This window comes from Mustela nivalis, assembly GCF_964662115.1.
Source record: "Mustela nivalis genome assembly, chromosome: 13".
Taxonomy (NCBI): Eukaryota; Metazoa; Chordata; class Mammalia; order Carnivora; family Mustelidae; genus Mustela; species Mustela nivalis.
In genome coordinates this window covers 58330397-58346987 of record NC_139032.1, presented here as the reverse complement: position 1 = coordinate 58346987, position 16591 = coordinate 58330397, and the positions used below count along the sequence as shown (strand labels likewise).

Genomic DNA, 16591 nt, shown 5'->3' with positions numbered 1-16591 from the left:
GCCTCCCAGTCCCTGGTCTTCTCCCACAAACACTCCCTTTTCCCTTGGGGCGGGGTGCAAAGGGACAATGTTGAGGCTCTTTAAGGGACAAACTTTAGGAAGGAAAGAAAAACAAAACAAAACAAAACCAAGAAAATATCAAAACCTCAGGCCCAGCGTCTGTGCGCTCAACACCCAGCCCTGCTTTGTTTCTTTGCCTCCCTTCCAAGAAGCCACTGCCCTTCTTCATCCCCACCCAATTCCTTTGTTCACCTGCCCCCCAACCCGACTCCCCATGAGGGTGCATAAGGCTCTCAGTACTGCAGGCTTTTCCAAAGGTGCACAAGCTTGGGATTGCCCCTCATCCTCACCCCCAGCCCTAGCTTATCCCCAAGCCTGTGCCTCTCCGACTCAGTTTGCTGGCTCCAGCCCTGATGTTGGGACATAGGATGCCATGTCCAGCAGGGGACAGGATGGGATGAGGAAGGGGATGATTGTCCAAAGGTGTGATCAGGAGGGAACAAGGGTGGACAGGGCCAGGGAAAGGCTGTGGAGAGGGAATCTAGGGCAGTTTGCAGAAGAGAAATAGTGTGGTCCCAGATCCATCCTCCAAAGCACTGCCACATTCTCAGGAAGGGATTTGGAGTGAGAACCTCCCTGTGTGTGGGACCCTCAGCAAGTCTGCAGGACTACTGCAGGAGCAGAGCTGGGTCTACCTGAAAGTCTCCAAACTGACAGGGAAAAGAGCTCCACCAAATCAAAGGCTCCTTACCTGCAGAGAGCCCATACCTGCTGGAAACCCCAGGATGAGGAGCAAAGGCTCCTCATTAGGACCCCCCAGTATGATGGGAAGGATGGAGCTCCACTGTGAGAGAACCTCTGGGTTCATCTGGGCACAGAAGAGCTCTGACAACACATGGATAAGCCCGTAGACAGAGAAGCACGGGCAGAGAAGAGCATAGGGCAAACCAGAGTAAATGATCAGGAAGACACGTATTCAGAGCCCAGCACAGCCCAAGTGCATCTGGGACGCATGACGGGGGAGCACAGGCAGGATGAAGAAACAGGCCTGAGTCGTGATCTAGTGACACCTCCAGACTCAACCCCTATGTTCCGGACCTCAGTTTCCCATCCCCTGTCCCTTTAGCAGAGGCTCAGGGATGCAGTCTGCTTCACTGAACCCATTAGTCTGACACTTGCTGACGTCTTCCTCTTTTGTAGCTGGAAGTCACAGGGCAAAGCACTAAGCTGTGCAGTCACAGAAAGAGTCTAAGGGTGTGAAGGGACAGAGGGGAGAGTGTCCAGGGAAGAGTGTCAAGGGTGAAGAAGGAGGAGACAGCTGGGAGCAGAGGTGTTCAGGGCAATGGCTGAGGCCATCACCTATGCTGACCTGCGGTTTGTGAAGGCTCCGCTGAAGAAGAGCGTCTCCAGCCGGTTAGGACACGGTAAGGGTGGAAGGGGCATCTCCTTGATTTTGCATCCCTAAGCTCCCTCATGGCCGCACCCCCACCTCCACCTTTTCTCTCCTCTTCCAAGACCCAGAGACTGATGAGGATGAGGAACTCACCTATGAGAATGTGCAAGTGCCCTCAGTCTCAGGTGGGCCCTTGAGCTTGGCTTCTTCTGCAGTAGGGGACAAAGCAGGTATGGAGACCCCAAAGGATATATGTTTGACGGGGTAGGGTATGTGTGGGGTGTGTGTGGGGTGTGTGTGTGTGTGTCTTGAGCTGGACTCTACGGTATTCTTAAGCGGGGGAGGGGCGGTACACAATATCCCTGGGAAAGGAGGGGATGCTTAGGAAAGAGAAGAATGAGCCCTGGATAAATGGGAGTCAGGTAAGAATAAAGCTCCTGGGGCAAGGTGGAAGTCCCAGTGCGGAGACAGGGCTCAGCGAGGAGACGTGAAGGCAGCCCCCGTGGGGAGACGATTTCGAGTGGGAAATGGGGAGTTACAGGACAGAGAAGAGGGTAGGAGAGAGGGATGAGGGCACTTTGGAGGAGAAGGTTTAGGGGTGCTGAGTAAAACCTAAAGAGAGACCCAGGAGGGAGACCCGGAAAAGTACTAAGACCCGGAGAGACACAAGAGTCCCGGTGGAGATGCGGGACTCCGGGGAGTGCTAAGGGGGTCCCAGAGCATCTCAGGAGGTCGCAGAAGGTATCTGGGGCCAGACTGGAGAGGGAGGGGTGGAGGCGGAGAGGGTGGAAAGAAAGGGAATTTCCCGGGTCTTCCCTTCTTGGAAACCGGAGTCTCTGTGGGTCCTCAGGGCTCCACCCCGAGCAGCCAACTGCGTCCTGGAGCTCCGTGACGTCACCGGCTGCCGGGAGGCTCCTCGCGGGTGAGTCCCTCGCCCTCCTTGCGGCGCGCGCCCCCAGCGGCCCGGCTGGTGCTTCGGCGCGCGGGGCGGTCGTCCCCCGGACTGCGCCGACCCCGCCCGGCCGCGCGGGCTGTTCACGGAGGGCGAGCTGGCGGGATCCCAAGGGCATGGTGCTGGGCCCTGCGTGTGCGTGTCCGGTACCGAGAGTGAGCCCGGGGAGCAGCACTCTGGACTGCGCGGGCAGCCCCGAGAACCCTGCCCTGCCTCTTTGACCCCCCATACCCAGATGTATCATTCCCACAGGTTGACCCAGATCCTCCCTCCTTCCCCTTTACGGTGGTCCCATTCCCATACCCCCGTCCTCTGTCGCCGTCTGAAATTTAGCTCCCATCCTACCAGGTAGCGCCCCTCAGTGCTTACCAGAAACGACCCAGTCCTTATTCTGGAACATCTTCCTTCTGCTACCTGCGGAAATTCACTAACCGACAAAACCCATCATACCTGCACCATATCCTCTGAGGGGTGCTCTTTCCCATGAATATCCCCCACCCACCCAGCCCCTCATTCTCTAAACTTTGCTGGGGCTCTCTGCCCTTCGTCCCACTGTCTCGCTAAGGTCGCCCAGCCTGTATGCAGTACCTCTTTCTCGGCCTGTTGTTCACCAGCCTGCTGTTTGGGGTGGCTGCCATCTGCCTGGGAGTACGCTGTGAGTATGGCTGTCCCCCATTTCACATTTACCCCAAGCCATTTTCTCCCCTACTCTCTACTCTCCCCAACAACTGCCGTTTCTCTGGGCAGGGCCCAGAGACACCACCACCATATCCTTAGCTTTTCAACTAGTTTCTAGTCGGGTCTATTTTAGAGTGCTGTGTCTTCCTAATCCAGTACCTCCTAAAGCTTTAGGCAGTCAGCTCTTATATTTCAGCCTGTTTTGCAAAAATTTGCAAGAAGCAGAAAAAGGACGGATGCTGAAGTCTCAGGGTGGCAGGGCATGGCTGAAGATGACCTCCAAATCTCTCATTATGGCCAAACAGATCTGCAGGTGTCTCAGCAGCTCCAGCAAACGAACAGGCTTCTGGAAACCACTAATAGCAGCCTGCGACAGCAGCTCCACCTAACGATGACCCAGCTGGGGAAGAAGGAGGAGGATCTGCAGGGGTCCAGGAGGGAAGTAGCCCAGAGTCAGGAAGCACTACAGGAGAAACAGAGGGTTTGCCAGACTACCCAAGAGCAGCTACAGGCCTGCCAGTCTGAGATGGAGAAGACAAAGGAGGACTTGCAAAGTAAGGAGGTGCAGAGGATGACCTTGGAGCAGAGGCTGAGCAGCATGCATGACACACTGAAGCCTTTATTCACGTGCCCCTTAGGAGGTATCCACTTTGGGAGACAAGAGTTGGGAGGGTCTCTGTAAGGGATGGATTGAAGCAAGGAGACACTCCCGGCAGGTGTCTCTCTGTCGGGGGGCCATTGAGTTGTGGAGGAAAGGGATAGTAAATGAGAGTGGTGGCCAACGGAGAGGAGAATCAAGCTGCATTCTGGATTTAGGGCGAGTCACCCAGCTCTAAGGCAGATCCTACAGGAGGAAGGAGGGAGACAGATGGCAATGCAGATCACACTGTTCAAAGCACCGAACTTAAGTCTCTGCCCTTGATATCAATGTCAAATTATCTGGGAACCCCCTGAATTGGGATGTGGAACTGGGCTTTTGCACTTTTTTCTAAAGAGAGGGTCTATCGCTTTAATTATTTCTCACCACATCTGAGATTCCCCAAGTGTTAAGAAATCCTGATTACTGAGGTGCAGTGTGGCGGGTGGGGTCGAGGCAGCTGAAGCTCTCAAGCGTGGGCAGCACTTACAATGAGGTGGGTGGGGGTAAGGTTGGGGAGAGAGCTGGCGGGAAGAGTTCATCTATTTTGAAGGCAGGAGCCCAGGCAGTATGTGGGGATGAGGGAGGGGGCCACAGAAAAGGGGAGAGGCTGTGCAAGAAGCAGGCTGAGGTTCGGGGTGGGGAACCAGGCCCAAGGCAACCAGAGTGTTCATGGCCTGGTTACCTACGGTCCAGGTTAGGCTCTGTCTAGCTCAGGGAGCATCCAGAGACTCCCCCAAGGCTTAAGATAGTGAGTTGATGTACAGATACCCCCAGCCCTGTGTCTTTAGCCTTCTCATTCCCTGTGACCCTTAGTCCCAGGCAGTGCTGCCACCCATTCCCTCAGCTGCACCCCAGGCCCAAGCAACCTGAACTGTTCTTCTGCTAGAAGGCTGGTTCCAGACCAATCCGACCACAGCTGCCTCCTCCAGTCTTTCCCCACACTTCTTCAACCTCACTGATGCCTCCAACTCACTGTCTCCCCTTTCCTCCCTTTGCCTTGGCTGTCACTTCTCTCTCTACCCTTCTTGGCTTCTGGGGCCCATCACTTCAGCCAGTCACTCTTTTGTTCTGTTGTCCTTCTGGTGTACCAGAGGGGCAAGATCTCAACTCTGGATGAACTGCGCCCCCACTGCCCCTTCCGCACCCAGGTGTGCCATATTGTGCCATCATTCTGCTTGGTGCCACCAAAACTCTAGTCTCAACCTCAGCCCAAAACTCGGTACTGCCTGGCAGCAGTGCAGAACTCCTTACCCTACCACCCTCTCTCCCACTTTTAGCAGGTGCCCCACTCCATTTTCCACCACTGAGCCTATACATCCATTCACATTTTTGCTCACCCCCATTTTTTGCAAGGATCACTGTGACAGCTTGCTGCGTCATTTCTCCTAAACATCTCTCATCCTCTCCCACCCATCCACTTGTCATGTGGAAGCCAGGGCAATTCTTTAAAAACAAAATCTGATCATGTCATTCCAGTTAATTAATTACATCAAAACTCATTGCATACATACTACATGTCCAAGCACTTGGGATATAGCCAGTGAACAAAACTTCTCTATGTTAAAAAGCTACATTGACTTACTCTTCCCTGTAATATAGAAAATTTTTTCTTTTAAAAAGCCTTAGCCTGGGGCGCCTGGGTGGCTCAGTGGGTTGGGCCGCTGCCTTCGGCTCAGGTCATGATCTCAGGGTCCTGGGATAGAGTCCCGCATCGGGCTCTCTGCTCGGCAGGGAGCCTGCTTCCCTCCCTCTCTCTCTCTGCCTGCCTCTCCATCTACTTGTGATTTCTCTCTGTCAAATAAATAAATAAATAAAATCTTTAAAAAAAAAATAAAAAAATAAAAATAAAAAGCCTTAGCCTGGCTTCCAAGGTCCCTGCCTACCTTTCAGCAGGCCACTTAGCCTCTCACCCTCTTCCATTTGGCTACACTGACTTTGTATTCCTTTAGTTGCCATAGGACAGAAACTCAAGAGGGTACCTGGGTGAGGACACGAGACAATGTAGACGGAAGAGAGGGAGCTGGGGAAGGAAGGAAGGATCTTTGAGTGTCACAGTTAGGATTCCTGGAACAAAGCAAAGAGACAGGTGGGTTGGGATCAGGAGCACAGATTGGTATATGGGCTGTGAAAGAAAGAGGGATGTTTATTGCTTAGAGATAGCCAGGAACAGTGGAACAGAGAAGAGAGTTTTTGGGGTGCAAGGGAAGGAAACGGAGAGAGTTCACATCAAGTGTCTTGACAATTTCAGCAGAACAGGAACCAAGGTTTTTGCTTGTGGAAGTGAAGAGAGAGGGAAGGAGGTGGCTAGCAGCTTGGAGGGTGTGGGCAAGTTTTGAATATGCAGCGAGGAATGCTTTAGGGAGCGATTAAAATGATGATGAGGTTGATTGAACACTTACGGGGGCCCAGGTCAGGTCAACCAAAGTGTAAGGTGGGGGGGAGACTGCAATCATTCAGAAATTGGGAATAGTACCACCACCCTATTAAAATAAACCTCCCAGACTGTTAAGGAGTGCTGTTGTGAATATTAAAGACTTTTACTAAATATGCATAGGAATGGCATTACCAGGGGAGGCCAAAGACAGATTGCAAATGTGAAGGGCTAGAAGCCAGTGAAGGTGCTGGGACTAGACCAAGGCGGGCACTGTTAGCAACCAGACTGAGGAATCATCACTTTTGTCCCAAATGGGGAGATCTCCCTCCTGGGTCTGGGCTATGCTGTTACATTCTTTCTGGTTTATAGATTCCTGCTGTCCCATGGGATGGATACTGAATGAGAGGAATTGCTTTTACATCTCATACACGGAGAGAAGTTGGGGGGAGAGCCAAAACTACTGTCAATCTCTGTCCTCCGACCTGGCCACGTTCGGTGACATTTCTTATTGGGTAAGCATCCCCTTATTCACAGACTGTAGTGGGTACTGTTGGGCGAAGGGATATGTGTCAGCGAGTCAGGAATGGCGGTGCACACAGGGCGCACGTTCCTTTTCCGGCAGCTTCTCAGCACAGTGCTCCAGGCGGCCCCTACCAACTGGCCAGAGTTGGCACGAGAGTTGAAGCTCATGAACTATCTTTACCTGAACCTGTTTCTCATCTCAGCTTTCTGGTCAAGTCTCCAGGGCTGCTTAACAGCGTCTTTGTCTCTCATGGCCTCTCAGGCAGAGGTCCCATATCTGGGGGGCTGGATTGTTGGGATTGATGCTTTATGACCACAGCAGTCCATGGAATGACTCCTCTTTCAAAGGCTGGCAGAAATTCTTCACCAGCTGGGGGGTGAACTGAAGGGTGAGCTTGCATCTGCAAGGTGGCACTTGAAGGCCACAGGGACAGGCCCCCAAGGAGCTGATGTCTTGTGCCAGTCAGAAACAGTCCTCTTGTCAAAGCCGAGACCTCCCCCATAGAGCTCATTTTCTTTCATTGGCCAACATTCCCTCCTCCCTACACCACACCCCCGCCCCGGCCCCTTGCACTGGAATATTTTTCATCATTCTCCACATACCTCTCCTCTGATTCTCCCCTCAGGTTACAAACCACAACAGCGCAAGTAAGATGTTGAAGCAAATTAAGCCACCTGGTTCATTTTGGACTAATTACAGCTTTGCTAAGTGGTGGCAGCAGGCTCAAGGCAAACGAGGCACTGGGTAAGTCTGTTAGGACTTCTGGGCATACTCAACCCCATAGCTCCTTCATATAGACATAGTAATGAGATTCTCCTCCTGTCCCCCAAATTTTGGGAGGTCCTGCTCCCAAAATTCTTTCACAAGTTAGTATTGTAATTGCCTACTTGTCTGTTTCCTTTACTTAAAACTCTTTAGGACAGCCTTCTTCTCTGGCGCCTTTCCAGTACCTGGCAGTCCCAAGCACTTTTTTTTTTTAAGTTACTAGGTTGGGACCTATGTTGTTTTTCTTTCAGAGGGAGAAGCTGAGGCTTTAGCTAGGACTTCACAGCTCATGAACCCCAGCATTCAATTTCCCATCCCTTGACAGGACTACCCAAACTGAGATGGCACTTTCTCAGTCAGGGCCTTTTGGGGGCACTATAGTTACCTCCAGGAAGGGAGCAGTGGGGCAACTTTGAAAATCAACTCCAGGAACCCTGAAACAGGCAGTCATCTCCTATGTTCCCTATGGAGTTTCCATCTTTAATATTTTGAGTGACTTTTTCCTCCCCTGGTTCTAAAGCCTCTTTGTTAGAGTAGCCATCTGTCCCTGAACCATACCCAAATGTGGCCTTAGGCAGGTAGGGCAAATTAGGACTTCATTGTGTTTAACACAGGGCAAGGGGAGCAAGGGGAGTGAAGGCAGGGTGGGAGAGGAGAGGCAGGCCTTGTCCCAGTTCTACCTCACCAATCTTTAGGTATTACAGTCAAAGCTCAAGCTGTTTTAAGGTACAAAGCAACTGGCCAAAAATACAGATGGATGACTGTAGTTCTCTTCATCCCTGCATCTGTGAGATGACAGCTTTCAAGCACCCTGACAGGGACCACTTTTTGCCCTGAGTTGGGTAAGCATGACCACCCACTGAGGCATGAGGGTCAGGGAGCAGGGAGGGAAAGGAACTTAAAGCAGGGGCTCAGAAGCCAGAGGTAAAACTAATTCCTGAGAACAATGGTCACTTCCATAGCCTTCAGGGTCTTGGTCTGCTTATGAAGGAGGGTGTTCAGCAGGAAAGTTGGGAACTGAAGGGAGGCTGGGGGTTCAGCTGTCCAGGGAGGTAGGAGCTGGATGAATGTTCTTAGTAGTAGTCTACTGCGGACCTCACTGGTGCTTTACTCTTACAGGTACTCATGCCAACAGAAGCCTGCACCCTTCACCCTAACTGCAGTTTGCAGGCCCTAAGATCATCTCCCTCTAGTGTTCTCTCACTCTGCCTGGGCAGTGCCTAGCCAAGGGCTGATCCATGCCCAACACTTCTAGCCAGCCTGTTGCCTGCTTGAAATCCTGTCCCAGAAGCTGGACTGTTCCTGGGAAACTGGTGAAGAAGTCACTAGAAGAGATTTTGGCCTCCCCAAAAACTTCCCATAGTGGCACTGCAAGGGGGTGGAGGAGGGCGCATGGGCTGAGTGGATAGGGGCAGCCCGGAGCCAGCCAGGCAGTTTTATTGAAATATTTTTAAATAATTTGCACGTGTTAGTCTCATGTGTCAGCAATGCTTTGTCTGGTTCAGTGATCACCCATGGGAGAGCAGGCCCAGGGGCTAGACAGGAAATGTTCTGTCCCTTGAGTCCATGCTGAGGTTCCCCTACATGGGGAGAAGAGCCGGTCAGCCCTGCTGGGGCTGGCACTGTCCAACATGTGTGCTCCGTCCTCACAGGGCATCCTGAAGGCCAAAGTTGGAGGCCAGAGACCACAGGCCCCACTGCTAAGAGCGCGCCCCGGGCAGCTGCAGGCCGGGTGTGGGAGGCTTGGCATGGTGCCCTCGGTGGCAGAGAAGACTGCCCGCCTCACAGTTCAGGTTGCGGTAGCGGGCAACAGCTGGTGTGGGGCGGGGGCACATGGATAGGAAGCCAAAGCTGAAAGGGCCAAGACAGCAGCCAGGGCAGGGTAGCCCCTCATCAGACTCCCGGGGAGCTGAAGGGGGCGGCGAGGGTTCTGTCCGCTCCAGGGCTGCCGCCCGGGGCAGGCTATGCTGAGCCCGGTTCCACGGCTCCCCAGCCCAGCCTTGTGGGGAGTTCACCACCACAGCTGGGGGGTTGTTGTTAAGGGCAGGTCCTGATCTAGGGGACCAGGGCTGGGAGGCCGAGGAACAAGTGCTGATGAAGTTGTCTGTGGCCACGGCCAGGGGCAGCTGGGGAGCTGGTCCTGGGGGTTCTGGCTCAGGGCTACTGCCCTCACACTCCATTCTTTCTTCAGCCGAGGGGCCCATACTGGGAGGGCCAGGACCTGGCAGTGCTGTCTCCATACGTCGGGGGAGCTCAGGGGATGATGGGAGTGAACGGCAGCGACGGGCAGGTGTCCCAGGCTGGATGAGGGTCTCTGGAGTGGTCACCAAGGGCAGCTGCGAGGAGGGCAGTGGTGATGGTGGAACAAGGGGCAGGGGGGTCACGGGCTTGCTAGGTGTGTCCAACAGCTTGATCTTGCCTCCCCGGAGGTCTTCCCGGAGTGAGAAGGGATTGACTCGAGTCAGATTGTCCCCCCAGTTGGGGGGTGAGTCTGGTGATGGGGGCAGGAAGAGGTCTGACCGGCTTCGGGAAAGCCGGGGGTCTGGCCTAGGAAGGGTGGCAGAGGGACCCCCTCTTGAAACAGACCCTGTAGACAGAGAAGTCTGGTTACTGTTCTCAGCGTTGATCATGGCTCCTTGAGGCCTCATTATTCACCAGGAGGCTGGTGGGACTACAGCTTACAAAAGGGAGTCCCACTGGGTATTTTAGACAGGGGAGATATCACCTCCAGCCCTCCTTCACCTCTCCTTTCCTTCTTCCCCTCTCTTGGTTCTAGAATTTGAAAATATTTTATTTAAGATGTCCTTTCACACCCCCCTCCCCAACCTTCTCAACTAATAAATACATTTAGTCTTAATCCCTTGAGTTCTAAGGAAGAGGCAAAAAGAGTTTAGTTGCGTCAAGGTCATGCTCACTTACTCTGATTGTGTGTCAGGGAAGCTCTGGTGAGGGGGGCTGGCTCAGGCAGCTGCTCCAGGATCCATTCCAGATGCTGGGTGATTTCCGTGAAGGGAGCACGAGTGCTAGGTTCCATCTGATGGGTAGAGACAGGGATAGCTTCACTCAGTGCTCGAAAAGAGAGTCCCTACATTTTCTACCCACCACCTGGAGCAGGAAAGCCTTGCAGCTGATAGATGGGGGTGGTGGGCAGGGAGAGAGAGGCTCTTACACTGCAGCAGTGGATGGCCAGGAGCAGGAAGGGCAGTGGGCAGTCATCCCCTACCAGGGTCCGGAAAGCAGGCACATCCAGGCCAAAGTCCTGCAGGGACAGAGAGAAGGGGTCTTCAAGTCAGCCTTCCTTGGGTTCTCCTTCTGACCTCCAATCAGGACCTTAACCTCCAGGGATCCCTCCTCAGTTATAAGCTGCCCAGTCTGGAGCTCCCCATTTTCGAAACTGGAGAAATTATTCACCTCAGTTCGGGGTAGGTAATCTGGGTCCGCAGGTACTCGTGCAATGAGCTCACAGAGGACAATACCAAAGGCAAAGACATCGGCCTGGGGGGAGGAGAGAATGTCAACAGGAGGAACTGATGGTTTTCATGTCAGAATTTTGTCAGAATATGTCAGAATTTGGGGGAAGTCATGATAATTTCATGCATTGGAGGGGTCCCTATGAGGGGGCAAAGGAGGATTTGGGGGTCTCCTAAATATTCAATATGGCTGTTGAAGAACTTGGGATGGGGCCCTATGAAATATCTCAAGGGTCTCTGGAAGGCCTTGGAATCTGAAGGATTGATGTCTTACCTTCTCATCATACAGCTCACCCCGCAACACCTCTGGAGCCATCCAGTAAGGGGAACCTACCACAGCCAATGGCTCCTTTCTTGCCCCTTCCCTGCAGGGGTAGGGGCAGAGTGATCAGAGACATCCCACTCAGATAACCCCCTAAACAAAAGGGGATGAGGTCAGCTCCCTCCCCACTCCAAAGGATATGTCTCTGGGGGCTTCATTTAGATAGGGACCTTCTACTAGAAAGTTTGGGGGGGGTACAAGGGCATTCACCTCACCTATACACAGGAATCTTTTCAGCCAGCCCGAAGTCACCCACAACAGCCGTGAAGCCTCGGTCTTCCCGCCGGATCAGACAGTTCTGATATACATACAGCATCCCCACACACCCATCACCTTCTCTTTTCTGTTCTCCCAATATATACCCCAAAGCCCTGTCACTCCAGAGTAACTCCAACCCCCTCTGACCTCCCAGTTCTCCAGTGCACCCCAATCTTTCAACATCATCACTCCAAACATAGCATGGTACTCTGCCCCTCAGAGCTCCCTGTCATCCCAGTCCCCATTCTCCAGGGCCTTGCTACTCTGGACATCCTAACATGTCCACTATCCACACTCCAATCCACACCTGAATCCCCTTTCATGCCTCCACCCACCTGGCCAGCCTACCTTGGATGTTAGGTCTCGGTGGAATACACCTTTGGCATGCAGGTACCGCAGGCCCCGGGCAATGTCCAGAGCCAGCCGGAGCCTGACTGGCCAGGACAGGGGTTCTGGGGAGCTGAGCAGCTGTTCCAGGGTCCCCCCATTCATATACTGGGGTATAGGGGGAGAAGGGGAATCAACATCAAGGTTTCCGCCTGTACTCTACGTCTCCCACTTATAGGCCAGGGGACACTAAGGAGGATCACAAAGGTCAGAAGGGGGAGTCTGTGCTCTAGAGTCTCCCACTCACGTTCTAGGGCTGTCCTTCCAAGACATGTGCAACTATTTAAATTATTAAGTTTAAATAAAATTAAACATTTAGTTCCTCAGTCATATTTCTACTGGTCATATTTCTACTGCTCCCTAGCCACATGTAGCTGCAGAACATTTTCATCACTGCAGAAAGTTTTACTGGACAGTACTTGTTAAAGCGCATATAGAAAACGTGACCAATGGAGGAATTTTATTTGTGGTTAGCCCAAAGGGAAGTTCAGGAAAGCCTCTCATGGGAGGGGGTCCTGCTGCCTTTCATTATTCCTTAGCAAATGCACCGGGCGCTGACACTCTCTCCCCTTGGTGGTGGTGGGGGTCCCCTTTCCTGGCCCATCCTCACCTCTGTAAGAGCGTGCAGCTGCCCCTGGTGCACACAGACCCCCATGAACCTGGAAGAGGATGAAGAAGATAGGAGGGTAGGCTTTAAGAGTCCAGGCCCCTCTGCAGTTCCCACTTTTCCCGCGGGATCTTTCCTTTTCTCCCAGCAAGCTTCTCAGCAAGCGGCTGGGGCCGCTCACCTTAGGATGTTGGGGTGTCGGAGCCGGTTCATCAGCTGCACCTCCCGTAGCGTGTTTCCCCGGTTACTGGGGAGTCTGTTCATTTTCAGCACCATGACTTGCCCTGACTGTCGGTGCCTAACCTGGGGGCGGCATAGGCTGGCGAGTCCCGGGCAGATCCGCCAGGTCGCGCGGGTCGTCCGGGTCTGGGCCCCTTAGCTCCAGCCTCGCGGCTATGGCTCGGTCCCGCCCATCTGCCCTCTCTGCTGATCCTACCTTGTACACCTCAGAGAAGAAGCCGGCCCCGATCTTCTCTGCGCAGTGGAAATCGTCCACGCGCGCCAGGCTGGAGACGGCGCTGCGGAGAGCCCGGTAGGAGGAGGGGCGGCCCCGGCCCGGGCCTCCACCCGTACTCCCCGGTCCCGGGGGCCCCTCCCCCGGCGCTTCTCCCGGCCCTGGCCCAGGGCCCCGCAGTGGGGGCCGTTCCCCGGCCATGGCCGGGCCCCCAGCCCGGGCCTGCCTCACATGGCAGGGTCCCCGGGGCCTGGGCAGGCCGCGCTTGCCATGGGCGTGCGCCGAGCCCGATCCGGGACGCCGGAGCTCCCGCTCCCGCCCTGGAGAATGGAAGATCCGCGGCAGGTCTTGGGCCCGCCCCCGCCGCGCCGGTTTGCAGGGCCCGGGTAGACGCCGCTCCGCTTCGCTCTGCGCAGGGCCTGGGCCTGGGCCTGGGCCGGGCGGTGGCGGTGGCTCTCCTGGGCGCCGGCGGGCAGGCGGGCGGGCTCCCCGCAGGCGGAGGCGGGCTGGCGGGCGGGCGGGCGGGCTGGCTACCGCTGCTCGGCTTCGCCGCTGGGGCTCAGGCTCCGCGGCCTGCCGGGGGCGGGGCTGAGCCGGGCCTCCGCTTAACTCCTTCCAGCCCGGCCCACGGGCAGCGGCCACGCCCCCTCAGGTACGCAACCCCCAACCGGTGGCCGAGACACCCGAGGCGAGTGGGTCCGGGACGTCGGGACCAAGTAAGTTCAGGCCCGAGCTGAATAACTGAAGGAAATTATGGGCTGATTGTGCGTACGCGCAGCTCAAACGTCTTTTAGCTGCCCTGGGAGTCCTTTCTCTCCTCCCACCCTCAGGCCACTGTCTGAAGAAAGCCGGGCTCAGGAAGCCGCCGGATTCCTGGACTCCGACGGCCAGCAGGGCAGAAAAGTAGACCCTTTCCGGCCAGCCACAATCGGAGGTAGCCCAGCAACCCGCCTACCTGCCTGGCCTCCGCTCTGGCCCAGCCTGCCCATTTCCCAGGTCTCGACCCCAACACCTCTGGATTCCCTGACACTTTCCCCTTCTCGGGCGGTGGTGATGCCTCAGGCCTATATAGTGAGCCCGCGGCCCGCCTGTCCCTGGTGTGGCCCCACACCTCCTTATTCCATCCCGCCTCCCTCGAATAAAGTTCTAAAGAAGAAAGGTGTATCCGCCCGGTGACCACCCAGCCTGAACCTTCCTCTTACTCTTTCCTCCAAACGGCCCTATCTCTCTGCAGAGAAGCCTCCACCTGCCCGGAAGCCCCGCCTTCCGTGGGATTCCGCCCCCTCGGCAAAAACCCGCCCCTCCGGGAGACTTCCCTTCGGAGACCCCTCTCCTCCTTAGTGAGACCCTCCCTTCAGAGGGACCATTCCTCAATACGATTCTGCCACCGTCAGTGTGTGCCAGAACCCCTCAGTGCGACACCCTTCTGTCTGTTCCTCCCACACAATGAGACCCCACCTCTCGGAGTGACTCCACGGGTCATTGTGACCCCGCCTTTCAACGTGACTCCTCCCCTCAGTGTGGCCCAGCCCTTATCTGTGTGACCCCTCTTAGGAGGTTCCGCTCTCCGCCTGGTAGGAATCCGGTCTGCCCCCTGAGGCTGGAGGAGGAGCTGCAGCTGGTCTCTTTTTTTTTTAAGGGGGCGCTGGGCCCTGAATGCGCACGCGCTGCGCACAGCCGTCCCCAAACGCTTCCGGTTCTCCGCTGGCGAAATAGCCAATTATCGCCAGGGATGAGTGACGTCTCGGGATCGGACCGACGCCTACAGGGCAAGCTATTATGGGCGGCACTGAGCAGCTCTCCACCTAGCGGCGGAATGGAGGGCGGCGGGAGTGGGCGCTGCAAGTCTCCGGAACCAAAAGCGCTGGGACAGAGCTTGAGGGAGCAAGTCTGAATTCTTATCAAAAATTCTCACTCAAGGGGCGCCTGGGTGGCTGAGTGGGTTGGGCCACTGCCTTTGGCTCAGGTCGTGGGATCGGGCCCCGCATCGGGCTCTCTGCTGAGCAGGGAGCCCGCTTCCTCCTCTCTCTCTGCCTGCCTCTCTGCCTACTTGTGATCTCCTATCTGTCAAATAAATAAATAAAATCTTTAAAAAAAAATTCTCACTCAAGGCTGAATTCTTTAAAAAAATTCTCAAGTACTGCATGTCTATTTTTGTGGTAAGATGGAAAGGAAATTTATACAAGCCCAGTCCGCATCCGTGTGGGTGCTCGCCGTCTGACAAGAATCCTGTTTATGAGAGTTGGAGCCGAGTTCTATTTAATTGTCCAATTATATTGAGTAGAGAAAACAGTCTTAGATTACAAACGGTGCCCCAGGGTGGAGAGAAGGCTAGAGGCTGTGCCCATGCCCTGTGCAACTGAAGGTTTCTCACAGGTTTGGAGAGAGAATGGGCAAGATTCACGGTCGTTCTAGAGCCCGTGGAGCCAGGCCAGTCTTGAGAACAACCTATGCCTGGACTTTGTGCCTCATACTCATTCTTCCAGAGACCGTTCGGTCTCAGCAAAACAAACTCATTCATTATCTTAATGTTAGCATCCACAACTACTTAATTTGTAAGTTTGGTTTCTATAGCTGTTTGAGATCTATAAACGCTAGCACTTTATGCTTCATTTTGTTAAAATAGTATTATAATAATTTAATTCACTTATATCTGATCCTTTATCTAAATTTGAAAGTTACTGTTGTTGGTGGTAATAACTCTAAGCAGAGGAGCCGGGATCCTGTTCTAGAAAGATCATTGTGGTTGTTGTATGGAAGCAACGAGACTTGCCAATGCTGGAGTCAGGAGAGGATGAGAGACTGAACTAGGATAGGGATAATAGGGAAACAGTCAACTAATATTGGAAAACTTGCTGATTGATTTAGTATCCAGAGTCAGTTCAGGGGAGAGAAGGAGCATCAGCCAGTACTTTTTTTTTTTTTAAGATTGTAATTTTTTATTTGAGAGAGATTGAGAATACGGTTAGAGGTGGGCAGAGGTGGTGGGGGAAGCCTGATTCAGGGGCTCCAGCCCAGTGACCTGAGCGGAAGGCAGATGCTTAACCAACTGAGCCAGCCAGGCAGGCACCCTGGCCAAGATCATTTTTATGTTTGTAGCTTAGATGACTGTATGATATCAACTGGGATAAAGAACCCAGAAGGAGAAAAGGTTGGGTGGGGGAAGACAGATGATTGCCATAAGGAAAGGGGTGATGATAAAGGAAACTTTAAAGGCAGATGCCATCATCCAAGTAGGGTGTATAGAGGAGAAATGGGCTGGCAAGAATCCTGGGGAACACCAACATCAAAAGGGAGGATGGGTGGCTCAGTCAGGTGTCTGCTTTCAGCTTAGGTCATGATCCCAGGGTCCTGGTATCAAGCCCTGTATCAGGCTTAACAGGGAGTCTTTTTTTTCCCTCTCCCTCTGCCCCTCAGCCTACTTGTGTGCTTTCTCTCTCTCAAATAAATTATATATATATATATATATATATATATATATATATATATATATACACACACACATACATACATATATATAAAATGGATAGGTGAAGAGATGGATATATATATTATATATATATATATATATATAAATGGTGGATAAATATATATTTATATATATATAAATGGTGGATAGATGAAGAGAATTTCATGAAGGAGACTGAGAAGAAACAAGGTGAAAGATAGGAAGAGACTCTAGAGAGGCTGGTGCTATGGAATCCAAGGAATGGGGAATTTAGGGAAAGTGGAATAATGAATAGCATTTAATGTATTGAATAGTATTAA

The 16591-nt window shown here is 53.5% G+C and overlaps 2 protein-coding genes across 3 annotated transcripts; one reads left to right on the top strand and one right to left on the bottom strand.

Annotated features, from left to right (window-relative positions):
* Positions 1–984: 984 nt before the first annotated feature.
* CD72 (CD72 molecule) lies at positions 985–8783 on the top strand. Of its 2 annotated transcripts, XM_082694785.1 has the most exons (9): positions 985–1424; positions 1516–1623; positions 2244–2315; positions 2911–3000; positions 3329–3664; positions 6407–6549; positions 7186–7304; positions 8021–8167; positions 8445–8783. In XM_082694785.1, exons 1-8 carry the CDS (start codon positions 1343–1345, stop codon positions 8160–8162), a joined length of 1092 nt encoding a protein of 363 aa, XP_082550911.1. In that variant the 5' UTR covers positions 985–1342; the 3' UTR covers positions 8163–8167; positions 8445–8783. The 2 variants fall into 2 exon arrangements, with proteins under 2 accessions (XP_082550911.1, XP_082550912.1); XM_082694786.1 differs by lacking the exon at positions 8021–8167.
* TESK1 (testis associated actin remodelling kinase 1) lies at positions 8444–14392 on the bottom strand. The gene is made up of 10 exons (XM_082694762.1): positions 12806–14392; positions 12551–12672; positions 12373–12421; positions 11724–11870; positions 11333–11415; positions 11070–11160; positions 10737–10820; positions 10495–10584; positions 10245–10359; positions 8444–9912 (listed from the first exon to the last, which is right to left on the bottom strand). Exons 1-10 carry the CDS (start codon positions 13022–13024, stop codon positions 9026–9028), a joined length of 1887 nt encoding a protein of 628 aa, XP_082550888.1. The 5' UTR covers positions 13025–14392; the 3' UTR covers positions 8444–9025.
* Between the last annotated feature and the right edge of the window lie 2199 nt (positions 14393–16591).

Coding starts and splice junctions, on each gene's coding strand:
- CD72 (XM_082694785.1), top strand. CDS start 1,343: ATGGCTGAGGCCATCACCTATGCTGACCTGCGGTTTGTGAAGGCTCCG. Junction 3,001..3,328: donor CATCTGCCTGGGAGTACGCT/GTGAGTATGGCT, acceptor ATGGCCAAACAG/ATCTGCAGGTGTCTCAGCAG. Junction 3,665..6,406: donor ATTCACGTGCCCCTTAGGAG/GTATCCACTTTG, acceptor TCTGGTTTATAG/ATTCCTGCTGTCCCATGGGA.
- TESK1 (XM_082694762.1), bottom strand. CDS start 13,024: ATGGCCGGGGAACGGCCCCCACTGCGGGGCCCTGGGCCAGGGCCGGGA. Junction 11,161..11,332: donor GAAAAGATTCCTGTGTATAG/GTGAGGTGAATG, acceptor CTACCCCTGCAG/GGAAGGGGCAAGAAAGGAGC. Junction 10,585..10,736: donor ATTACCTACCCCGAACTGAG/GTGAATAATTTC, acceptor CTGTCCCTGCAG/GACTTTGGCCTGGATGTGCC.